At 43.7% G+C, this 19,679-nt stretch overlaps 1 protein-coding gene across 1 annotated transcript in view; it reads left to right on the forward strand.

Moving 5' to 3' along the window:
* The window catches only part of LOC145424469 (uncharacterized), a 113,033-nt gene extending 93,586 nt beyond the window's left edge, over positions 1-19,447 (forward strand). The window contains exons 2-4 of the mRNA XM_080297825.1: positions 17,269-18,044; positions 18,400-18,779; positions 18,876-19,447. Of these exons, the coding sequence (XP_080153951.1) occupies positions 18,450-18,779; positions 18,876-18,989 (444 nt within the window). The 5' untranslated portion in view covers positions 17,269-18,044; positions 18,400-18,449 and the 3' untranslated portion in view covers positions 18,990-19,447. The remainder of the gene's footprint in view (positions 1-17,268; positions 18,045-18,399; positions 18,780-18,875) is intronic.
* Positions 19,448-19,679: the final 232 nt, after the last annotated feature.

The following is a 19,679-nucleotide window of genomic DNA, read 5'->3' on the forward strand; positions in this document are numbered from 1 at the left end:
ACGTCCAGATGAACAGAATCAACCTTTTGGGATCAGCCAGCAATGCAGCATCATTGTTGTTCAGCTTCAGAGGTTTGCAGGAATGAACTGATGACCAGAAACAGCTGCAAAGTCCAAGAAAATACCAGCTGGAGTTCAGCTGCATTTGAAGAAGTCAAAGAAAAGTAAGGATGGCAAAGGGCGACGTTTTCTTCCAAAGAGCTGCAAACATGGTCGACGCCTCATTAGAAGAATCATCTGGACATTTGTGAGGAACTCTAACCAAGAAAGCAACGTCACACAGATCCAACAGACAGTTTCCATGACTGCAAGTGTTGAGTGGAAAAATGCTACATTGCATTATTGCATCCTCTCACCACAGGAGGCGCTGTTGGCACCACTGATTGCTGATCAGCTGTTCTCTGATGATCTGATTGATACTGTGAATAACGGGACTCACTGAACTCTGTGACACAGTGAAGATTACAGAGTTTAACTTCAACATCTGACTGACGTCACACAGACAGAAGGATGAACCAGTGAGGCACAGAACACAGTTACTGGAGATACTGGATCAGCTCCATGTGAACCTCTGATGGAGAAGCTGCTGAGCCAGAGAAACATCAGGACATGACAGCAGCTGCACTTATCTAACAACATGTAGCAGAGCTGATCTATGTTAGAGGATCTATCACAGCAGCTGAAGCCAAAGTCCAACACTGGATACCAGCTGAGCCTGTGCTGAGTGTAGTGTTACAGGAAAAGGGCAGAAACACTGGTAGCTCCCAGTGATGCTGACTGGGGCACAGAGCTGAATGATGCAGCATCAGGACACTGTTTCAGTCTGACTGACAGAGAAACCTGTAGCTGTATCTACATGTGAGGCAGAGGCCACACAAGCAGCTTTCTATGTTTCACAGTGACTGAGATCTTCAGTGGGGGTGGACATGCTCCTGTACAGACCTCTGAGGAGAACCAAGGTGCAGTCAAAGAGTCCAGTCTGTCCTCACAGATGTGAACATGTGCTTTCATCAGGTCTGCTGTCAGCTAGCAGGCTCACATCAGAATCACTGTTCCTGAAAAACACAGTCTGTGTGACATCATCAGTCAGCTGATGGTCCCAGATCTGAATGGTTTATGTCTCTACTGAGGAAGTCAGAGAATATCACTGAGGTGTGGATCAGGTCTGAGTGAGCTGTGGAGGGACAGCTTTAAACAGTCCACAGGTCTCACGTCCTGCTCAGTCTGGTAGCAGATACCTCGTATTGTTCCAGATGTGCTGACATCAGCAGCAGCACAGCTGTGTGATACCATGAATCTCAGTTATTGATCCAACACACAGTAAATACAAAGATCAGGATTTCTGAGAGTAATCATTATGAGTCTGAACACATGATCACTGAATGTTAGTCTCCACAATAATAAGCTAACACAAGCAAACACAGCTTTCAGCTCTTATTTTGAAACTGGCTTATTTAGAGAGCTGTGATGTGAGCGTGCCTGGCTCTGAGGCACTTGGGTCAGCCTCTGTTGTTTAGAAGTGTTACAGACTGTGAATGACACAGACCTGTCAGTTTCCATGTTTGTCTGTAACACAGCTCAGGGGCTCCATGCTGAACGCATCCATCCAGTGTTATTGATCCAGGACTGATACCAGCATTGGGATCAATACTACAACACACAATCACATGTGTCCACGTGATGCAGTTTGAAGAGCAATCAGATGTCTCTGTATGAGGAGGCGGGGTCACAGGAGGTTCACAGAAACTCTGCAGCAGCATCATCAGCTCACATGGAAACTTTGATGATTCACTTCTGTGGTGTTTTTACAGAAACACGTCACAAAATTAGCTCCACCTGTTTTGTGAGCTTTGAGTTTCTTGTCTTCATCCTGGATTCTTGTGTTGCTGTTTTTACACACAGCAGATATTTCCTGGTTGCTTCCTTGATGACCACATGAAGCTTTCTGAAGCTTGGATTGAAAACGCTTCATTACTCAAAGCTTTCCAACACAGGCCTCTGTGCTGCCATCTGGTGGACAAACATGTGAAGTGCAGCGTGAAGCTACAAATGAAACTGCTTCAGCTACGTTTATATATAACATACTATAACCTATATAATGTGGAGATCAGGGAAATTATTTTGTTGCTACTGTTAATAATCATCATCATTACCATTGCATTAATAATATAATCTACAGCATTGATATTGCATTCAGATGTTTAAACATTTTGGTACCCAATTAGCCTTTACTACAGGTGCAGTTATAACCACTTTAAACTGTTGAGTTGAATCTATGATCTTAAATGCTTTTGAATGCTTGTTATAATCTTAAGTGTGTATGGGCTGATTCTGTTGATTCTGAGGACACTCTGTGCAAAGTCTTGACAGGAAACTGCAGGTTTGCAGAGCGTGCTTTTGCAAAAGTGAAACTAAAAGCAGAGTGTAAGTGCAGCTTATTCTGAGGAGCTGTTTGGATGATGCTATTTGAATAACCAGGTTGTTCATTATTCTCTTTTATACTTTTATATTCTTTTATTAAGCTTCTAGTAGAGGTTCTTGATTAAAACATTTATTCAATATACTACATATATAGTTTTAGTAAACTGCTAACACATGTGAGAGTGGCCTCTGTTTGACTGCGAGCGTTAGTAGGTGAGAGGTGACACAGAGTGCCAAGTGAGGTCGTGACACACACACACATAGTAGATACATTCAGTTACAGGTGAGAGGTTAATCATGTTTGCTTGCAACTGCGGGCGTGCAGAAGTCGTATCTTACTGCAGAGCATGGTCTGTGGTTTTGGAGAAGCGGCAGTCAAAAGGTTGACAGGAAACATCTGCCATGAAGATAGAGATAATGTTCTTTTCAAACTGTGTTAAAAGTCATTGTGGTTTTGATTTGACATATGTATGTATGTATCTGTGTGACGTTGAAGGGGCGTCATTAAATCCAAACCCCGATGGTATAAAATATCTGTTTATGCTTTGATTAGTCGGAGATCAGCGCTGTCTGCGTACGGCGCTGGTCCCCCCCACGCCTGTGTTCATTAAAATCAATTGTTTGACCAAGCTCTTCTGGACCTGGTTGTTTGTACTCTCCTTCCTCAATATTTGAACCTTAACAATAACTATATGTATAGTGTATTATGTAGGTGTTAGAGCTGGGGGTAGAACTGCTGATGGCCTGGTTGTTATTTATGTTCCCCATGGTTCACCAGCTCTCACACAACATCAGCACCAATGATCCACGTCCTTATAAACCTCTGAATCAGGTCCTGAAGCAGTGACGTCCTGAGTGAAGACCTGACTGATCACATGACTCTGGTCACCTGACTCAGTGTTTCTGAAGCAGTGTGCTGGGTTTTTAAAAATACGTGGCTGCTGCCTGATGTTGGGCCCACAGAGGAAGACGACTCACTCGCTCTTCTTCACTTCCTCCTTAAACATGTGGAAGGAGAGCAAAGTGCTGCCAGACTCTTATTTCTGACAGGAACAGAAGAAACCACAGCAAACTGGTCCAGTTCTTCATCTTCATCACAATCTGTTTATTTCTGATGGTGTCTTCAGTCTGAGGTTTGAAGTTTCCATGTCTGTGTGATGTGTGGTGTGAAGGCTGCTGGTTAAACTGGGACTCACTGTTTAAAGCACTGAGTGCTCATAGAGAGATGCTCCATGAGTCCCAGTACAGACTACAAACATGGTGGAAACTTAGCTTTGATATCCACACACTCTGCACGTCTGTGAGTAACTGTGATGAAGATGTGCAGAGATCTGTGTCCAAACAGGAGAAAGACTGTAAAGACTCTGTGCTTCTAACAGCCTCTGTTAACATATGTGAGGCTGTTTGTTGTTGTTGCCATGGAGCTTTTCACTGTTTGGGTCAGCAGGTCATGTGATCAGGTTTGTTCTGCTGGACGATGGTTCAGTGTCAGGTTTGTTTGCATTCATCAATAAATATCTAAATAAATCAAAGACTCCATGTTTGTTCTTTCATCATGTGACCTCTGCTCATCCATCTCTGTGTGTATCAGGATACATTTGGTTCATAATACACAGAAAAATCAGAGTTATTACCTGTAATAAATGTGAAAGATTCCTGCAGTGATAACCAGGCAGGACTGAAACACATCCAAGCTGTCACCACGGTAACAGCACCGCCCATCCACAGGTGAGGGGAGGAGCAAAAAGAGGGACTTTGACCATTTTATACTAAAAACACTCAACTAATGTTTCTAATATGAAACAAATAAGCCCACATTAATGTGAGCGTTTATTAAATAATAATAATGATGATTTCCTCCTGATCTCATTTCCACAGCAGAGAAAACTGTGGTGTATATTGAGGTGGAGGGTGTGGTCTGTGGCTCAGGTGTAGAGTGAGGGTGGGGTGCACCACAGCAGCATGCTGGGACTGCTGAGGGTGGAGGAGGGAGTGATGATGACATCAGAGCTGCAGCACAGAGACCAGTGAACACACAGTCTGTTCATCTTTGCATAGATACAATATACAGCACAATATTGAATGACAGACACGCTGTGGGAGCTTCCACAGATACACTGACGTCAGCATCCAGAGTCCTCCTGCTGCTCCCCCCTCAGAGCCCCGTGATCAGCACCAACACATTCAGTTAGATGACAGAGTCCAGCTGCAGCTAGAATCAGCTCCCCTCTGTGAACAACAGCACAGCGTCAGTGTTTCACACTCAGTGAAAGGAGGAAACAGCAGAAGAACACCATGTGTGCTACGTTTCCCAGGACACACTACAAACTGCACAAATACAGAGCAGCACGTGGAAGGACCTGGAGCTGCATTTACAGAGCTGCAGACAGCGTGATGTCCTGTATGGACAGGTGGAAGGAACCAAGTCCTCAGCTGGAACACTCGTGTTTGTCCACAGACAGGAAACACAGCAGGAAACTTCCTCACAGAAGTGCAGCTCATGGATAACACACTTCCTGTCAGTCAGAATGAGGCTGCAGCCAAACACAGAAAGGTGTTTTTGTCCAGATGAGCCCAGAGAAGAAACACGAGTGTTCACAGACATCAGAAGCTCAGAGAGGTGAAACATGAGGTTGGAGTCCTCGTCAGCATCCAGAAGAGCTGCTGTGAAACCCTGAGTACTCATGACAGACTCTGATGGCACAAACACATCATGATTCAAACAGAAAGACAAACATGGAGCTCCTGATCCTCCTGCATGAGAACAAGCTGACATGAGCGCTGTGTCTGAGAGTGTCTCCCTGTCACAGTGACAATAACACAGCTGCTGCTCACAGTCATTAAACTGACCTGAGGTCAGCTGTGCTCCTTACATATGAACCATGTGACCTCACATCAGTGCTGTGGATGACTGTAGTCATAGAAGAGTAGAGCTGTAGCAGGTGGTGTGAGGAGGAGGTGGTGTATTCTAGTTAACGCAGTACTGAAACACTCCAGCAGAGGGCGCTGTTAAGTCCTTATTGTAACACAGTTACTGTGTGCAGTTAGACTTCATACATAATCTGCACTTATTTCCATCAGACATGCTGTCAGTAAATGATTGGTTTCTATTGATTCTACTTCCTGTTGACTCGTTTGATGACAGTGAAACAATCACAGCTGATTGTGTGATGATGTAAACTGTCACTGTTACATTCAGTGTGTGTGACATAATGTTAGTGCAGGCTGATAACAGCCTGGTTCTGTTAGAAACACATGAACGTGTCCATAGATCAGTGTGTGTTTAACATGAGAGCTTCAGCCCTGCTGATGTGTTAAATAAAGACATGCAGGAAAACTGATGAGACTCTGAAATAACTCTTTATATTTATAATGTAACTCTGCATCAAAAGAACAACAAAGGATCCCAGACAGGTTTCTGTGAACAAAGACCATTCTGATGTTTCTGTGTTTCTAACACTTTGACATTATTAGTAAACAGACTGCAGTGAGCAGCATTTATAAAGAGCTTCTATATAAAGATATGACAGCTGTTTGACAAGTTTATCACTCTGTGTTTGGACCTGATCAGTCCAGCTGTTTACTTGAAACATGTTCATTTACCTGTTCTGTTATATTCATGTTCTTGTCTCTGTTGAAAACACATTTTAATGTCCCTCAGATTTTTCTCCCAGATGAATAAATATAAAAATGACACAAACTGACTGCAGCTACTTTTTGTCCTTTCTGTCAAAAACCTTCATGTGACTCATGAGAGACACGTTTCAGCTGTTTGTGACAGATCAGAGGCCAACAAGTCATTTATAACACTTTCCATCATTGTTTAAAGTTCTCAGTGTTTCTGTGTTGCTGCGTATAGGATCTCCCAGCATCATCACTGTGCTGTCCAATCATTGTGTGCGAGGTTACCCTTATAGTGCGATGTGTGTTTGCACAAAGAGAAGCATGTGTGTCAAATATAAATAAGCACAGAACAGAAACAGCTGCTCGTTTCTTCTGTTTAGAGTCAAGTTAGTGTTTTGTGTCTTTGTTTGAGGCCTGATGTCGAGCAGAGGTGTGTGTAACTGCACTGGTCTGTTATATGTGTGAAGTGTGTGCTTCTCTTCAGCATCATCTTTGTCACTGCTGATTCCTTTGTGTCATCATGTGTTGAGAAGAGAGAACAGTTATAACGGAGGAGCAAAAGGAAGCCCTGAAATCTGCATCAACAAGGAAGTGTTGGCTCACCAGTGATCCCAGCAGAGCCACTGGTTTGGCTCCAGTTGTTCTAGATTCAATGATGTTGTTGCTACAGATACATGTCAGCATCTTTATTGAATTTTATATGAAGCAGAAATGGTGTCATTAGCAGAAGAAGAGGAGAACAAGTCCGGCGAGGAGGCAGCAGCTCTTAAAGATGAAACAGCAGCTCAGCCCTGAGCTCAGAGAGCTGCACATGAAAAAGCTCCTCAAGCAGATCCTGTCAGAGGTTTGTCATCAACAGGAGGAACTGTTCACATCGTAGGATGAAGATGCTGTCAGCTGGATGAAGAAGGTTATTTAATGCAAACGTTCACACTGAAGTCAAATTGTTGTCGTGTTGAACAGATTCATGTACTGATCGTCTCCAGAATGTTAGAAGAGCTTCAATGAATCATTAGAAACAACTTACAGCTGCACAGCTGTGTCAAACACATCTGTGTGTCATTGTGGGATTGTTGTGTTTCTACATGTGACACACGTCTAAAACATGCACACAATCTGAACACAAACAGGGACTCATGTGTTCCCACAGCCAGATGCTGAGAGCCATTTCCTTGTAGTCCTGTGTCTACATACATGAACCATTAGATGTTATTGGAATGATTGTCAGCTCTGATAGTTTCATGTGTGTTTAGCTGGACGCTGTTTGATCCTCGACATGTTTAAAGGTGTCCAGTCCTGAGACACTGGGGCTGGAAACAGCTGTGATGTCATTGGACTGTCACACAGACAGAAGTGCATGAAGCGAGCAGCCGAGGAGCCGCTGATGTTTTGGATTCAACAGCATTTGAAAGGTCGACACAGACACATTTGCACACAGAAAGCTGAATCTGTCATATGCCACAGTGAACTCACTGTTCAGTGTTTTTCAGGAAGCTTCTTAACTGCCTCTGCTGCCAAACAAGCAGCTGATGTCCTTGAGAAGAAGCTGAAGAAGTCTTCAACAACAAATACAGGAAGTGGACTTTCAAATACTAGATTCACTTTAGACTCACAGAGAAATGACTCAACCAGCTGTGTTTGACTATATGAAAGGTCAGTGTGTGTCTGCACACAGACTGTTGTGTTGGACTGTTATTCAGTTGTCTGCTGAATGTTTTCAAATGTCTGCATCTCAGCTGTGATGAGGCTGGGGGTCATGGGAGGCCACCGTAGCAGCCTCTTCAACATCATGACATCATCATAAATGCTGCTGGACTGTCTGATGGGCTGACGGTGAAAAAGCCGTCGGGAAGGAAACAGAAGACGTTTCAGAGGCTGCAGCAGATTTCTTTGATTCGGGGCCTTTTTCAGCTTTATTGGACAGAGCAGTGAAGATAAGTGACAGCAAAGCAGAGAGAAAGGGGGCGTGGCCCGGGTCAAAGCCAGGCCAGCTGCTCTCCACCTCGTGGTCACCTGCTCATCCTAGTGAGCTCCACCAGCAGCCCTTTCACACACTTTACACTGTCAAACACTGTGTGTGGACCTCAGCTAACAACAGGCTACATTTAAGTCTGGACTACATGCTTTTATATTGTTTTTATTCCATCAGCAGCTCAACATCATGAGCAGCTTTGACATAAAGACATCAAACTCAAGCTGACTTTAAACTACTTTTAATACAGGGGCTCAAAAACAACAACATCTTTATTATATATCAGGACAGAAAGTCATTTCATCTCAAAGGGAAACAGCTTTATTTGGAATAACCAGCACTATCAACTGGTTTGGGATCTCCACCAGTTTCATGTCTTTGCAGCTTCTCCAACAAAGTTCCTGTAAAATCAGCATGTTTGTCTTTATTGGTTTGATAGTGATTGATTATTCAGTCCCAATCTGCTGTCATCTAAAGAACAAAATGATGTTTCTATGAGTCACAAAGCTCCAGATGTTGTCGGCTTCACAAAGAAAACAAAGAACTTAAACACAAAGTGTTTGGAGCCAAAATGTTCCCAAGCTGCTCTTTTTGAAATGGCAGAGGTACAGTGGTGTCTAACAGCACACTGTGGAAGGCAAACATGTTATTGTTGGATGAAACTTCATGAATCCTTTGTAGATTTGAGCTGTTGGAGCCTTTCTTTTCTCTTCAGGTGTACAGATGCTGAGGAGGCAGGTGAAGCAGGTGGAGCTGTTGTGATGCTGCAGAGGGTGTGTCTTAGTAACTCTGTGAGGCAGAACTGGATCCAACATTGTGGATGTGTTGATGTTGGAGCCATTAAGAGTCTCTGGCCACACTGTAGGATTTCCCTTTGATCCACTGTGGGGGCATTTTGGAGTCTGTCAGTGAAACTCTTCATGTTTGTGTTTGACTCCAGTTTATAGAAACAGAGAAATGTGTCATGCTTTTGTTCGGCCTCCACAAATACACACATTTGTTCATTGGTTGGACTTTTTGGAAGGAGACACATTGAAAACCATGTTAATAAGATCTTGTTGTTTCCTGTGGATCCGACACAGAGAGTGGACTTCAGACAGAAAGCGTGGAAGAGATTTTAGAGGCCGTGTGTGGCAACAGGAAGTTTCTGTGTGTTTGCTGATCTTACATGTGGAAAACAACACGTGATGTTTGTGAAGTTCTACAATGATCATTGTTCTCACAGCATTTTGAGTGGGAACAGTTCAAACTGGGAGTAGTGGGAGTTATTTACTGATTGAAACAAGCTGAATGTTTCTGTGACGATGAAGATCAGCAGCTCAGCTGATCAATGAACTGACATCTATCAGTCGTTTCATGAGATGAAGTCATCAGCAGACATTTGTTCTGACTGTGTGATGAATGTCAGAACGTCAGGGCTCTGCTTTAGTCACTGCTTGATGATCATTGGCTCATTGTTGAATCCAGGGGCCCAGTCTGACCTCTGACCTTTGCTGCAGGTCTTCTGTGTTATCTCCACTTTCATGTCTGATCTTCTACTTGTAGTCCTGTGTCTACATATACAGTGGCTTTCAAAAGTATTCGGCCCCCTTGAACTTTCCCACATTTTGTCACATTACAGCCACAAACATGAATCAATGTTATTGGACTTCCAGGTGAAAGACCAACACAAAGTGGTGCACACGTGAGAAGTGGAACGAAAATCATACATGATTCCAAACATTTTTTACAAATAAATAACTGCAAAGTGGGGTGTGCGTAATTATTCAGCCCCTGAGTCAATACTTTGTAGAACCACCTTTTGCTGCAGTTCCAGCTGCCAGTCTTTTAGGGTCTGTCTCTGCCAGCTTTGCACATCTACAGACTGAAATCTTTGCCCATTCTTCTTTGCAAAACAGCTCCAGCTCAGTCAGATTAGATGGACAGCGTTTGTGAACAGCAGAAATTGAAATTGAAATTGCAGTGAAGTCAGCTAGAAACTTACAGTGACGTGGACATCATGCAAAGACTGCCAGACTCTGTAATACTGCAAATGATCAGTGACTCAGGTTAACACTAAACTTTAAACGGCACCTCTGTGTCTCTGTGTGCTGAACATCTAGGATTGAGTCAGGCTGCATCAGCTGAAGCTGTTATTTGTATATATCAGTATTTTTTTATTCAGGTGTGGGGAAAATACGTAAGACTGCAGTGAAGCGATGCACCAGATGAATCCCTGGCCAAAGGTATCGTACTCAAATCAGACTACTGATCCAGCCACATCAGCCTTTTGTGAGGTCTGTTTAAAGTAGACTTAAAGTGAACTGCAGGTTCCTGAGAGGTGGACTGTGAGCACAGAAACACATGTTCATACATACAGCTGCAGCAAACTTACATTAATTTTAAATAGATTTGTTACTCTGATGTCTGTCTCTGTGTTAGTCCTCTGACAGACTGGTGACCTGTCCAGGTGTGCTCTACCTACTACTGGGACAGGTTCCAGCCTCTGTAATAGAAATGTTCTGTTATTCTCATTTAAAGTGTTTAAGTGCTTATGCATATGCTTAGTTGTGACACTGTTACTGTTCAGTGAAAGTTGCTAAAACTAGATGAACTTACTTCAGCAGTTTGAGAAAACAACTCCCTTTACAGGTGCTGATAAGGCCAAGGGCACAAAACAGCACAACCATTGATGCGTTAGGTTTCATAGCGAGACACGTGAAGTGTGGTAGGATCAGTTTGTAACTTCCTCCCTCTTCCTTGGAATGCATAAAGGAGGAGGAGCACGACCTCTGTGGCAGCGCTGACATGACTGAACTGTGATGTTTGATGTGTGTTGGCGCAGTAATAAATAGCTTGATCACAGCTCTTTCTGTGTTGCAGACTTTATTTAAAAAATTCCTCGAACCCCCCCCCCACTGTGAACCTGAATTGAATATTCAGAAGACATTTGTTTAAATAGTTCTACAAATCTGAGCTGTTGGTGTGTCCTTGGATTGTGTGGTAATAATATTAGAGCCTGCAATCTTTCTTACTGGATCTCTACTATGAGTCATGTTACCTGAGATTAGTTCTATGTTTACCTGTCAGCCTGGACGAATGTGCTGTGTGAAGAATGTAAATGACATCAGATCTGAACTGCTTACATCTAAGGAGCCTGTTCATATTTAATTGTAATATGAACCAATGATTTTCTGATTGATTGCTGATATATACAGTGGGGCAAAAAAGTATTTAGTCAGCCACCGATTGTCATCATTTTAGGTGGGGGAACTTGCACAGAGGTCAGTAATTTGCACCAGAGGTACACTTCAACTGTGAGAGACAGAATGTGAAAAAAAAAAATCCATGAATCCACATGGTAGGATTTGTAAAGAATTTATTGGTAAATCAGGGTGGAAAATAAGTATTTGGTCAATAACAAAAATACAACTCAATACTTTGTAACATAACCTTTGTTGGCAATAACAGAGGTCAAACGTTTACTATAGGTCTTTACCAGGTTTGCACACACAGTAGCTGGTATTTTGGCCCATTCCTCCATGCAGATCTTCTCGAGAGCAGTGATGTTTTGGGGCTGTCGCCGAGCAACACGGACTTTCAACTCCCGCCACAGATTTTCTATGGGGTTGAGGTCTGGAGACTGGCTAGGCCACTCCAGGACTTTCAAATGCTTCTTACGGAGCCACTCCTTTGTTGCCCGGGCGGTGTGTTTTGGATCATTGTCATGTTGGAAGACCCAGCCGCGTTTCATCTTCAAAGTTCTCACTGATGGAAGGAGGTTTTGGCTCAAAATCTCACGATACATGGCCCCATTCATTCTGTCCTTAACACGGATCAGTCGTCCTGTCCCCTTGGCAGAAAAACAGCCCCATAGCATGATGTTTCCACCCCCATGCTTCACAGTAGGTATGGTGTTCTTGGGATGCAGCTCAGTATTCTTCGTCCTCCAAACACGACGAGTTGAGTTTATACCAAAAAGTTCTACTTTGGTTTCATCTGACCACATGACATTCTCCCAATCCTCTGCTGTATCATCCATGTGCTCTCTGGCAAACTTCAGACGGGCCTGGACATGCACTGGCTTCAGCAGCGGAACACGTCTGGCACTGCGGGATTTGATTCCCTGCCGTTGTAGTGTGTTACTGATGGTGACCTTTGTTACTTTGGTCCCAGCTCTCTGCAGGTCATTCACCAGGTCCCTCCGTGTGGTTCTGGGATCTTTGCTCACCGTTCTCATGATCATTTTGACCCCACGGGATGAGATCTTGCGTGGAGCCCCAGATCGAGGGAGATTATCAGTGGTCTTGTATGTCTTCCATTTTCTGATGATTGCTCCCACAGTTGATTTTTTCACACCAAGCTGCTTGCCTATTGTAGATTCACTCTTCCCAGTCTGGTGCAGGTCTACAATACTTTTCCTGGTGTCCTTCGAAAGCTCTTTGGTCTTGGCCATGGCGGCGTTTGGAGTCTGACTGTTTGAGGCTGTGGACAGGTGTCTTTTATACAGATGATGAGTTCAAACAGGTGCCATTCATACAGGTAACGAGTGGGGGACAGAAAAGCTTCTTACAGAAGACGTTACAGGTCTGTGAGAGCCAGAGATTTTCCATGTTTGAGGTGACCAAATACTTATTTTCCACCCTGATTTACGGATAAATTCTTTACAAATCCTACCATGTGAATTCATGGATTTTTTTTTTCACATTCTGTCTCTCACAGTTGAAGTGTACCTCTGGTGCAAATTACTGACCTCTGTCATCATTTTAAGTGGGGGAACTTGCACAATCGCTGGCTGACTAAATACTTTTTTGCCCCACTGTATGTATATGTATATATATATATATATATATATATATATATATATATATATATATATATATATATATATATATATGTACTACACCCAGCACGCCCCTGCGGGCGGTTTATCCTTCAAGCTCGGGTCCTCTACCAGAGGCCTGGGAGCTTGAGGGTCCTGCGCAGTATCTTAGCTGTTCCCAGGACTGCGCTCTTCTGGACAGAGATCTCCGATGTTATTCCCGGGATCTGCTGGAGCCACTCGCCTAGCTTGGGAGTCACCGCACCTAGTGCTCCGATTACCACGGGGACCACCGTTACCTTCACCCTCCACATCCTCTCGAGCTCTTCTCTGAGCCCTTGGTATTTCTCCAGCTTCTCGTGTTCCTTCTTCCTGATATTGCTGTCATTCGGAACCGCTACATCGATCACTACGGCCGTCTTCTTCTGTTTGTCTACCACCACTATGTCCGGTTGGTTAGCCACCACCATTTTGTCCGTCTGTATCTGGAAGTCCCACAGGATCTTAGCTCGGTCATTCTCCACCACCCTTGGGGGCATCTCCCATTTTGACCTCGGGACTTCTAGGTTATACTCGGCACAGATGTTCCTGTACACTATGCCGGCCACTTGGTTATGGCGTTCCATGTATGCCTTGCCTGCTAGCATCTTGCACCCTGCTGTTATGTGCTGGATTGTCTCTGGGGCATCTTTACACAGCCTGCACCTGGGGTCTTGCCTGGTGTGATAGACCCCAGCCTCTATGGATCTTGTACTCAGAGCTTGTTCTTGTGCTGCCATGATTAGTGCCTCTGTGCTGTCTTTCAGTCCAGCTTTGTCCAGCCACTGGTAGGATTTCTGGATATCAGCCACCTCCTCTATCTGCTGGTGGTACATACCGTGCAGGGGCCTGTCCTTCCATGATGGTTCCTCGTCTCCCTCCTCTTTCTTGGGTTTCTGCTGCCTGAGGTATTCACTGAGCACTCGGTCAGTTGGGGCCATCTTCCCAATGTATTCTTGGATGTTCCTTGTCTCATCCTGGACTGTGGTGCTGACACTCACCAGTCCCCGGCCCCCTTCCTTCCGCTTAGCGTACAGCCTCAGGGTGCTGGACTTGGGGTGAAACCCTCCATGCATGGTCAGGAGCTTTCTTGTCTTTATGTCAGTGGCTTCTATCTCCTCCTTTGGCCAGCCTATTACCCCAGCAGGGTACCTGATCACGGGCAGGGCGTATGTGTTGATGGCCCGGATCTTGTTCTTACCATTCAGCTGACTCCTCAGGACTTGCCTGACCCTCTGCAGGTACTTGGTGGTTGCAGCCTTTCTAGCGGCCTCTTCATGGTTCCCATTTGCCTGCGGGATCCCCAGGTACTTGTAACTGTCCTCTATGTCTGCAATGTTGCCTTCTGGTAGTTCAATCCCCTCTGTTCTGACTACCTTCCCTCTCTTGTTACCATCCGACTACACTTCTCCAGTCCGAACGACATTCCAATGTCATTGCTGTATAGCCTGGTAGTGTGGATCAGTGAATCGATGTCTCGTTCACTCTTGGCATACAGCTTGATGTCATCCATGTACAGGAGGTGGCTGACAACTGCTCCGTTCCGTAGTCGGTATCCGTAGCCAGTCTTGTTAATGATCTCACTGAGGGGGTTCAGGCCTATGCAGAACAGCAGTGGGGACAGAGCATCTCCTTGGTAGATCCCGCACTTGATGGTAACTTGTGCTATGGGCTTGGAGTTGGCCTCTAGTGTTGTACGCCACATCCCCATTGAGTTCCTGATGAAGGCTCTTAGGGTCCCATTGATCTTGTACAATTCTAGGCATTCCAGTATCCAGCTGTGGGGCATTGAGTCATAGGCCTTCTTGTAATCAATCCAGGCAGTGCACAGGTTGGTCAGTCTGGTCTTGCAGTCTCGGCTGATTGTTCTGTCTACCAGTAGCTGGTGTTTTGCACCTCTGGTATTCTTGCCAATTCCTTTCTGTGTCCCGCTCATGTATTGACCCATGTGTCTGTTCATCTTAGCCGATATGATGCCTGACAGGAGCTTCCATGTAGTACTGAGGCAGGTTATTGGTCGGTAGTTGGAGGGGACCGGTCCCTTCTTGGGGTCCTTGGGGATCAGGACCGTCCGGCCTTCAGTTAGCCATTCCGGGTGTCTCTCGTTAACTAGCAGCTGGTTCATTTGTGCTGCCAGACGCTCGTGGAGTGCAGTCAGCTTCTTCAGCCAGTAGGCGTGAACCATGTCGGGCCCTGGTGCTGTCCAACTCTTCATACTGGAGACCCTTTCTTGGATATCTGCCACTGTGATGGTTACTGGACCCTGTTCAGGGAGGTCGCTGTGGTCTGCCCTCAGATCCACTAGCCACTGAGCATTGCCGTTATGGGTTGCATCCTTCTCCCATATGCTCTTCCAGTATTGCTCCGTCTCCAGCCTTGGTGGTGCTGTTCTCTTATTGTTCCCTTGCCACTGAGAGTACACCTTTGCTGGTTCTGTGGAGAACAGCTGGTTTATTCTCCTGCCTTCTATCTCTCTGGTGTACCTCCTCAAGCGGCTGGCCAAGGCTGTGAGTCTTTGCTTGGCAGTTTCCAAGGCCTCAGGTATGGACAGCTTGCTGTATTTCTTAGGCACCTTATTTGTCGCACCTTTCTGCAACTCCGTTAGTTGGCTAACCTCCCTCCGTGCTACTTTGATCTTATATATATATATGTATATATATATGTGTATATATATATATATATATACATATATATATATATATATACATATATATATACATATATATATATATATATATATATATATATATATATATATATATATATACATATATATATACATATATATATATATATATATACATATATATATATACATATATATATATATATATATATATATATATATATATATATATATATATATATATATATATATATTTTTTTTTTTTTTTTTTTTTTTTTTTTTTTTTTACATACATAGTTTTTTGTTGCCTTATGGTTCCAAGCGCTGTCACCAATCTTTGCATTTTGTTATTATCTCATGACACTTGTTTAATCAGCTACCATCTCTCCTGTGGACTTTTTAATGTCTACAGTCTCAGACCAACACAGCCCTGCCCTTCCCATATTAGATTCTTGATGAATGTGTGTTGTTGTTATTCAGCCTGGTTCAATGTGCCCCTTTTTAACTTTGAGCACCCGCCCCTTTAAACCTCTCTGCACAGCCCTGCACTGAACTCACTATCTTCTCCCTCTAACAGCCTCCACATGTTCTCACTGTAATTTCCCCTCATGAATGAATTTATGCTGCACTAATGTGAATGTTTGCAGGGAAATCAAACGCATTTCACACGCAGTACTCGAGCTGACTTACCTTTGTTTGAATGACGACTTGTACGCGCTGACTCCACAGATAAGGTACGAAAATATGTCAGGCTACGTCTTCAGGGTTTCTACTCCACGGCCGTATTTCATACGGGTCCACATTTCCACTGCACGCTATTTTCTGCAAGTACTGCCGCTGCGCCTCTGGACGCAATCGGTCTCTATACAGTCCGTTCTCTTTTGAGCTGCTTTTAAGCATCTTGTAATCGTCGTTCCAACACAGTGTGTTTGTTTTGATTCGTAGACCTCGAAAATGGTGCCGCGCTCCCACAATGCATTGCGGCGTGACGTCAACTCCAAAGCCCTATAGAACATGTTCTTTTTCATTGTCAAAATTATCAGGAATAAAGAAGAAAACTGATTCAAAACCTGTGGAACCTGCCAAAAAACAAGTTTTACTGCAAAGGATTTCTAGATGTGAAGGTTTTGTGGCTTTTTTCAGTTTCTAAAACAAACTCATTTGTACAGAAGGATATGAGGATGTATATGTCCGGTGGTGGGTTTTTTTCTTCTTGATTTAATGTATTCATTTATCTCTTCACTTAATCTTTCTTTATGTTTTTTTTTTTTTTTGATTTGGCATGAGCGATTTCCGGTCCTCACTCCAAGCCAGTTGGTGGCGGTAATGCACCACATGTTCTATCACAGCTGCGTCCGAGAGGACAGGAAACGTCTGTATGCGTCTGCAAACCAGGTAACTACACTCAGCTGAGCCTCTCTGCTAGTCGTTATTAGTTGGAGGGTTTTGCGTCACTTTCTCTTGGCTTGATAAAGGGCTGTATAGAAATCTCTGGTACGTAACACGTAACGTCATTTTTAGGGAGCGTCGCAGAGAAGTGAGGCTGTTTCTTTGTTTTTGTCGAGTTTTGATTGAAGACATGTTTCCAGTCCGTTTTTTACTCGTTTGTTTTTTCATTAATAACTTTACATTATCACAGAGAACAAGAAGGCGCTTTGTTTGTCACATTCACCTTATGTCTGTGAAGGTTCTCAGTCATCCAGGTCATCGTAGTCAAAGGAGCTTGCAAAGAAAAGCGTCTGGACTTCTTTAAGTTACTTGAAGACGTTTCACCTCTCATCCGAGAAGCTTCTTCAGTTCTAAGGTCAAATGGTGGAGAGTCCCAGATATAAACCTAGTGGGAGTAACCCCCCACAGAGGGACAAAAGGACCCCCTGATGATCCTCTAATCACCTGAGCCAAGGTGTGAAACTGGGCGTGGGTCACAATCAGCCAGAGTTTCGGGTGAGTTCATTGTGAAACCTGGCCCCACCTTATCATGCGAATTCCTGAGGTCAGATGGCCCAGGATGTGAGTGGGCGTTAAGGCGTCTGGGAAGGATCTCAAAACTGGATTATAGATGGCAGAGAGTTGGTGTCGTAAACCCCGCCTCTGTTCAAAGATGGTTGCTCACAGTGGACATAGATGCTTCTTTCACTCCTCTTTCAAACCATCTGTCCTCTCTGTCCAAAATGTGAACATTAGCATCCTCGAAAGAGTGTCCTTTATCCTTAAGATGCAGATGGACTGCTGAGTCTTGTCCTGTGGAGGTGGCTCTTCTATGTTGTGCCATGCGCTTGTGAAGTGGCAGCCACTTGGCAGCCACAGTGATAAATGGCTGAGATGGCTGCAGCTGTACGTGTGAGGTACCTACATATTTCAAGATGAATTTGCAGAGATGTCATGTTTGGTGCTTACAGACATCACACTGCATTTTGTGATTTCGTAGCTATTGTTGTGATATTTTGGAGCTTCCCATGATCACCGTGACAGTCATTCATTTTAACATAACCTTTCTATTCCTTTCAGGGATCCTCATTTTTTTGGTGAGGAAGATCAGCAGCTGTGTCGACAGGCAACAGGTAACGGCATGCTTTTCTGTTAGTACTGTAGACCTTGGTCTGGTGCTCTTTTTTAGTTTAACACAGTATTTTCATTTGCCGAAGTGTAAAAAGCTTGTTCCAGGAGAAACAAACTTTAGTGAGTTCTGCAAAATGATTCCCACCATTGCACACTCTGTCAGCCTCCAGTGTGCCCTTTTTTTGTCCTTTAACTGAAGAAAGTCAGTAGTCAGAACATATGAGATAAGTGAGATCCTCATTTTGCCTGCTTATTTCAAGATACAACATTTTCACAAACTGCTGTAGGATAACCTTGCTATTTGTCTTTTCCAACACTTCTACATTCATCCATATTTCCTTGTCTGCTTCTTTCCAGGTGAAAAGTACCTGAAATGGGTGAAAGATTTTGTTTCCAAAAACAAAAGCATGTGCGTTCACCTGAAGAAGCCAAGTGGTGCTGACCTGTGGATAGAAGAGCTTGAGAACACCAAATACAACGGGGATGATGATGAAGTTAACGCCTGGGGAAAATTCTACCTTCCCGAGATTGTAAAAATGCAGGTTATTGGTGTGGTAAAGGGCACCTCATGTCCATGTGACGAGCTTGTGCTGATGACGTGTGAGGACAAAAAGCTGTACGGCTATGACGGAGAGGAGCTGCATCTGGTGGCTTCCAGTTTCCTGGAACTATGTGACAAAACGATAGAGTATCCAGCATCCAAGCGCTACTACAATGGAGAGGCCTTCAAAGATATGGTGAGAAGTTAGACTGCTAAGAATAAGACTGGGGATGCCTAGTGTTAGAGATCAATCACCTGAGCTTTTCTTTGTATTGTTGTGTGTTCTGTTTAGACTGAGGAGGACTGGAAAAAAGTTAAGATGAGTGATGTGGGGAGGAAACTGCAGGAAGAACATAAAAAGCTGGTAAATGAAACCCAGTCAGCGTTCGTAAGCCTAATATCATAGGTGGGTATTGGAGCTGAGTATCATCACTGATTTCTAGAACCTGTTCAATTCCAATTCACAAGGTCCCAATTAGATTCCATTTAATTCTTACTCAGAGAGTCAGAAACATTATAATTCTGATCATTTATCAGTACTGACACTTGTGAAACTTCATCAGAGGTGTGAGCATCACAGCAGATGCTTTTGTGTCAAAGTAACTGAGGATAAAACACAAAACCATGAAGCAGATTTTCCTGGCCTAGCTTTTTACAGTAGATAACCTTAAAAATATTATTCTGCAGTAGAACAAAAGCAGACGAGAACCACGACTCAACAAATGTACATTGGCTGATGCTGCTGAAGTGATTCAGAGGTTTTAATAAGAGGTTTTAATAGAGACACAGCAGAGCATTTTGCAGTTTCACTTAATTTGAAAAAAATAAATAAAATTTGGTATTGAACAGCAGAAATGAGGCTGTCTTGTCGGAAGTCATTAAAAAAAAATGGCTGTAAACGACGGTAGACTGCTTCATAACAAGCAAGCGAATAATGCCAAAAACAGAGATTTGAGATGGGAAACGGTGTTCTTAAAGTACACTGAGAGAGGCAGAGAGCTGTGCTGTGTTGTTTTTCTGTGTGTGTTTTAATGGTGGTGGAAGCAAACCAGCAAAAGTAAGAGGGAATTCATGACAATGTTTATGTCAAGCGAAA

Source organism: Astatotilapia calliptera, chromosome 3 (genome assembly GCF_964374335.1).
Source record: "Astatotilapia calliptera chromosome 3, fAstCal68.1, whole genome shotgun sequence".
NCBI classification, from domain to species: domain Eukaryota; kingdom Metazoa; phylum Chordata; class Actinopteri; order Cichliformes; family Cichlidae; genus Astatotilapia; species Astatotilapia calliptera.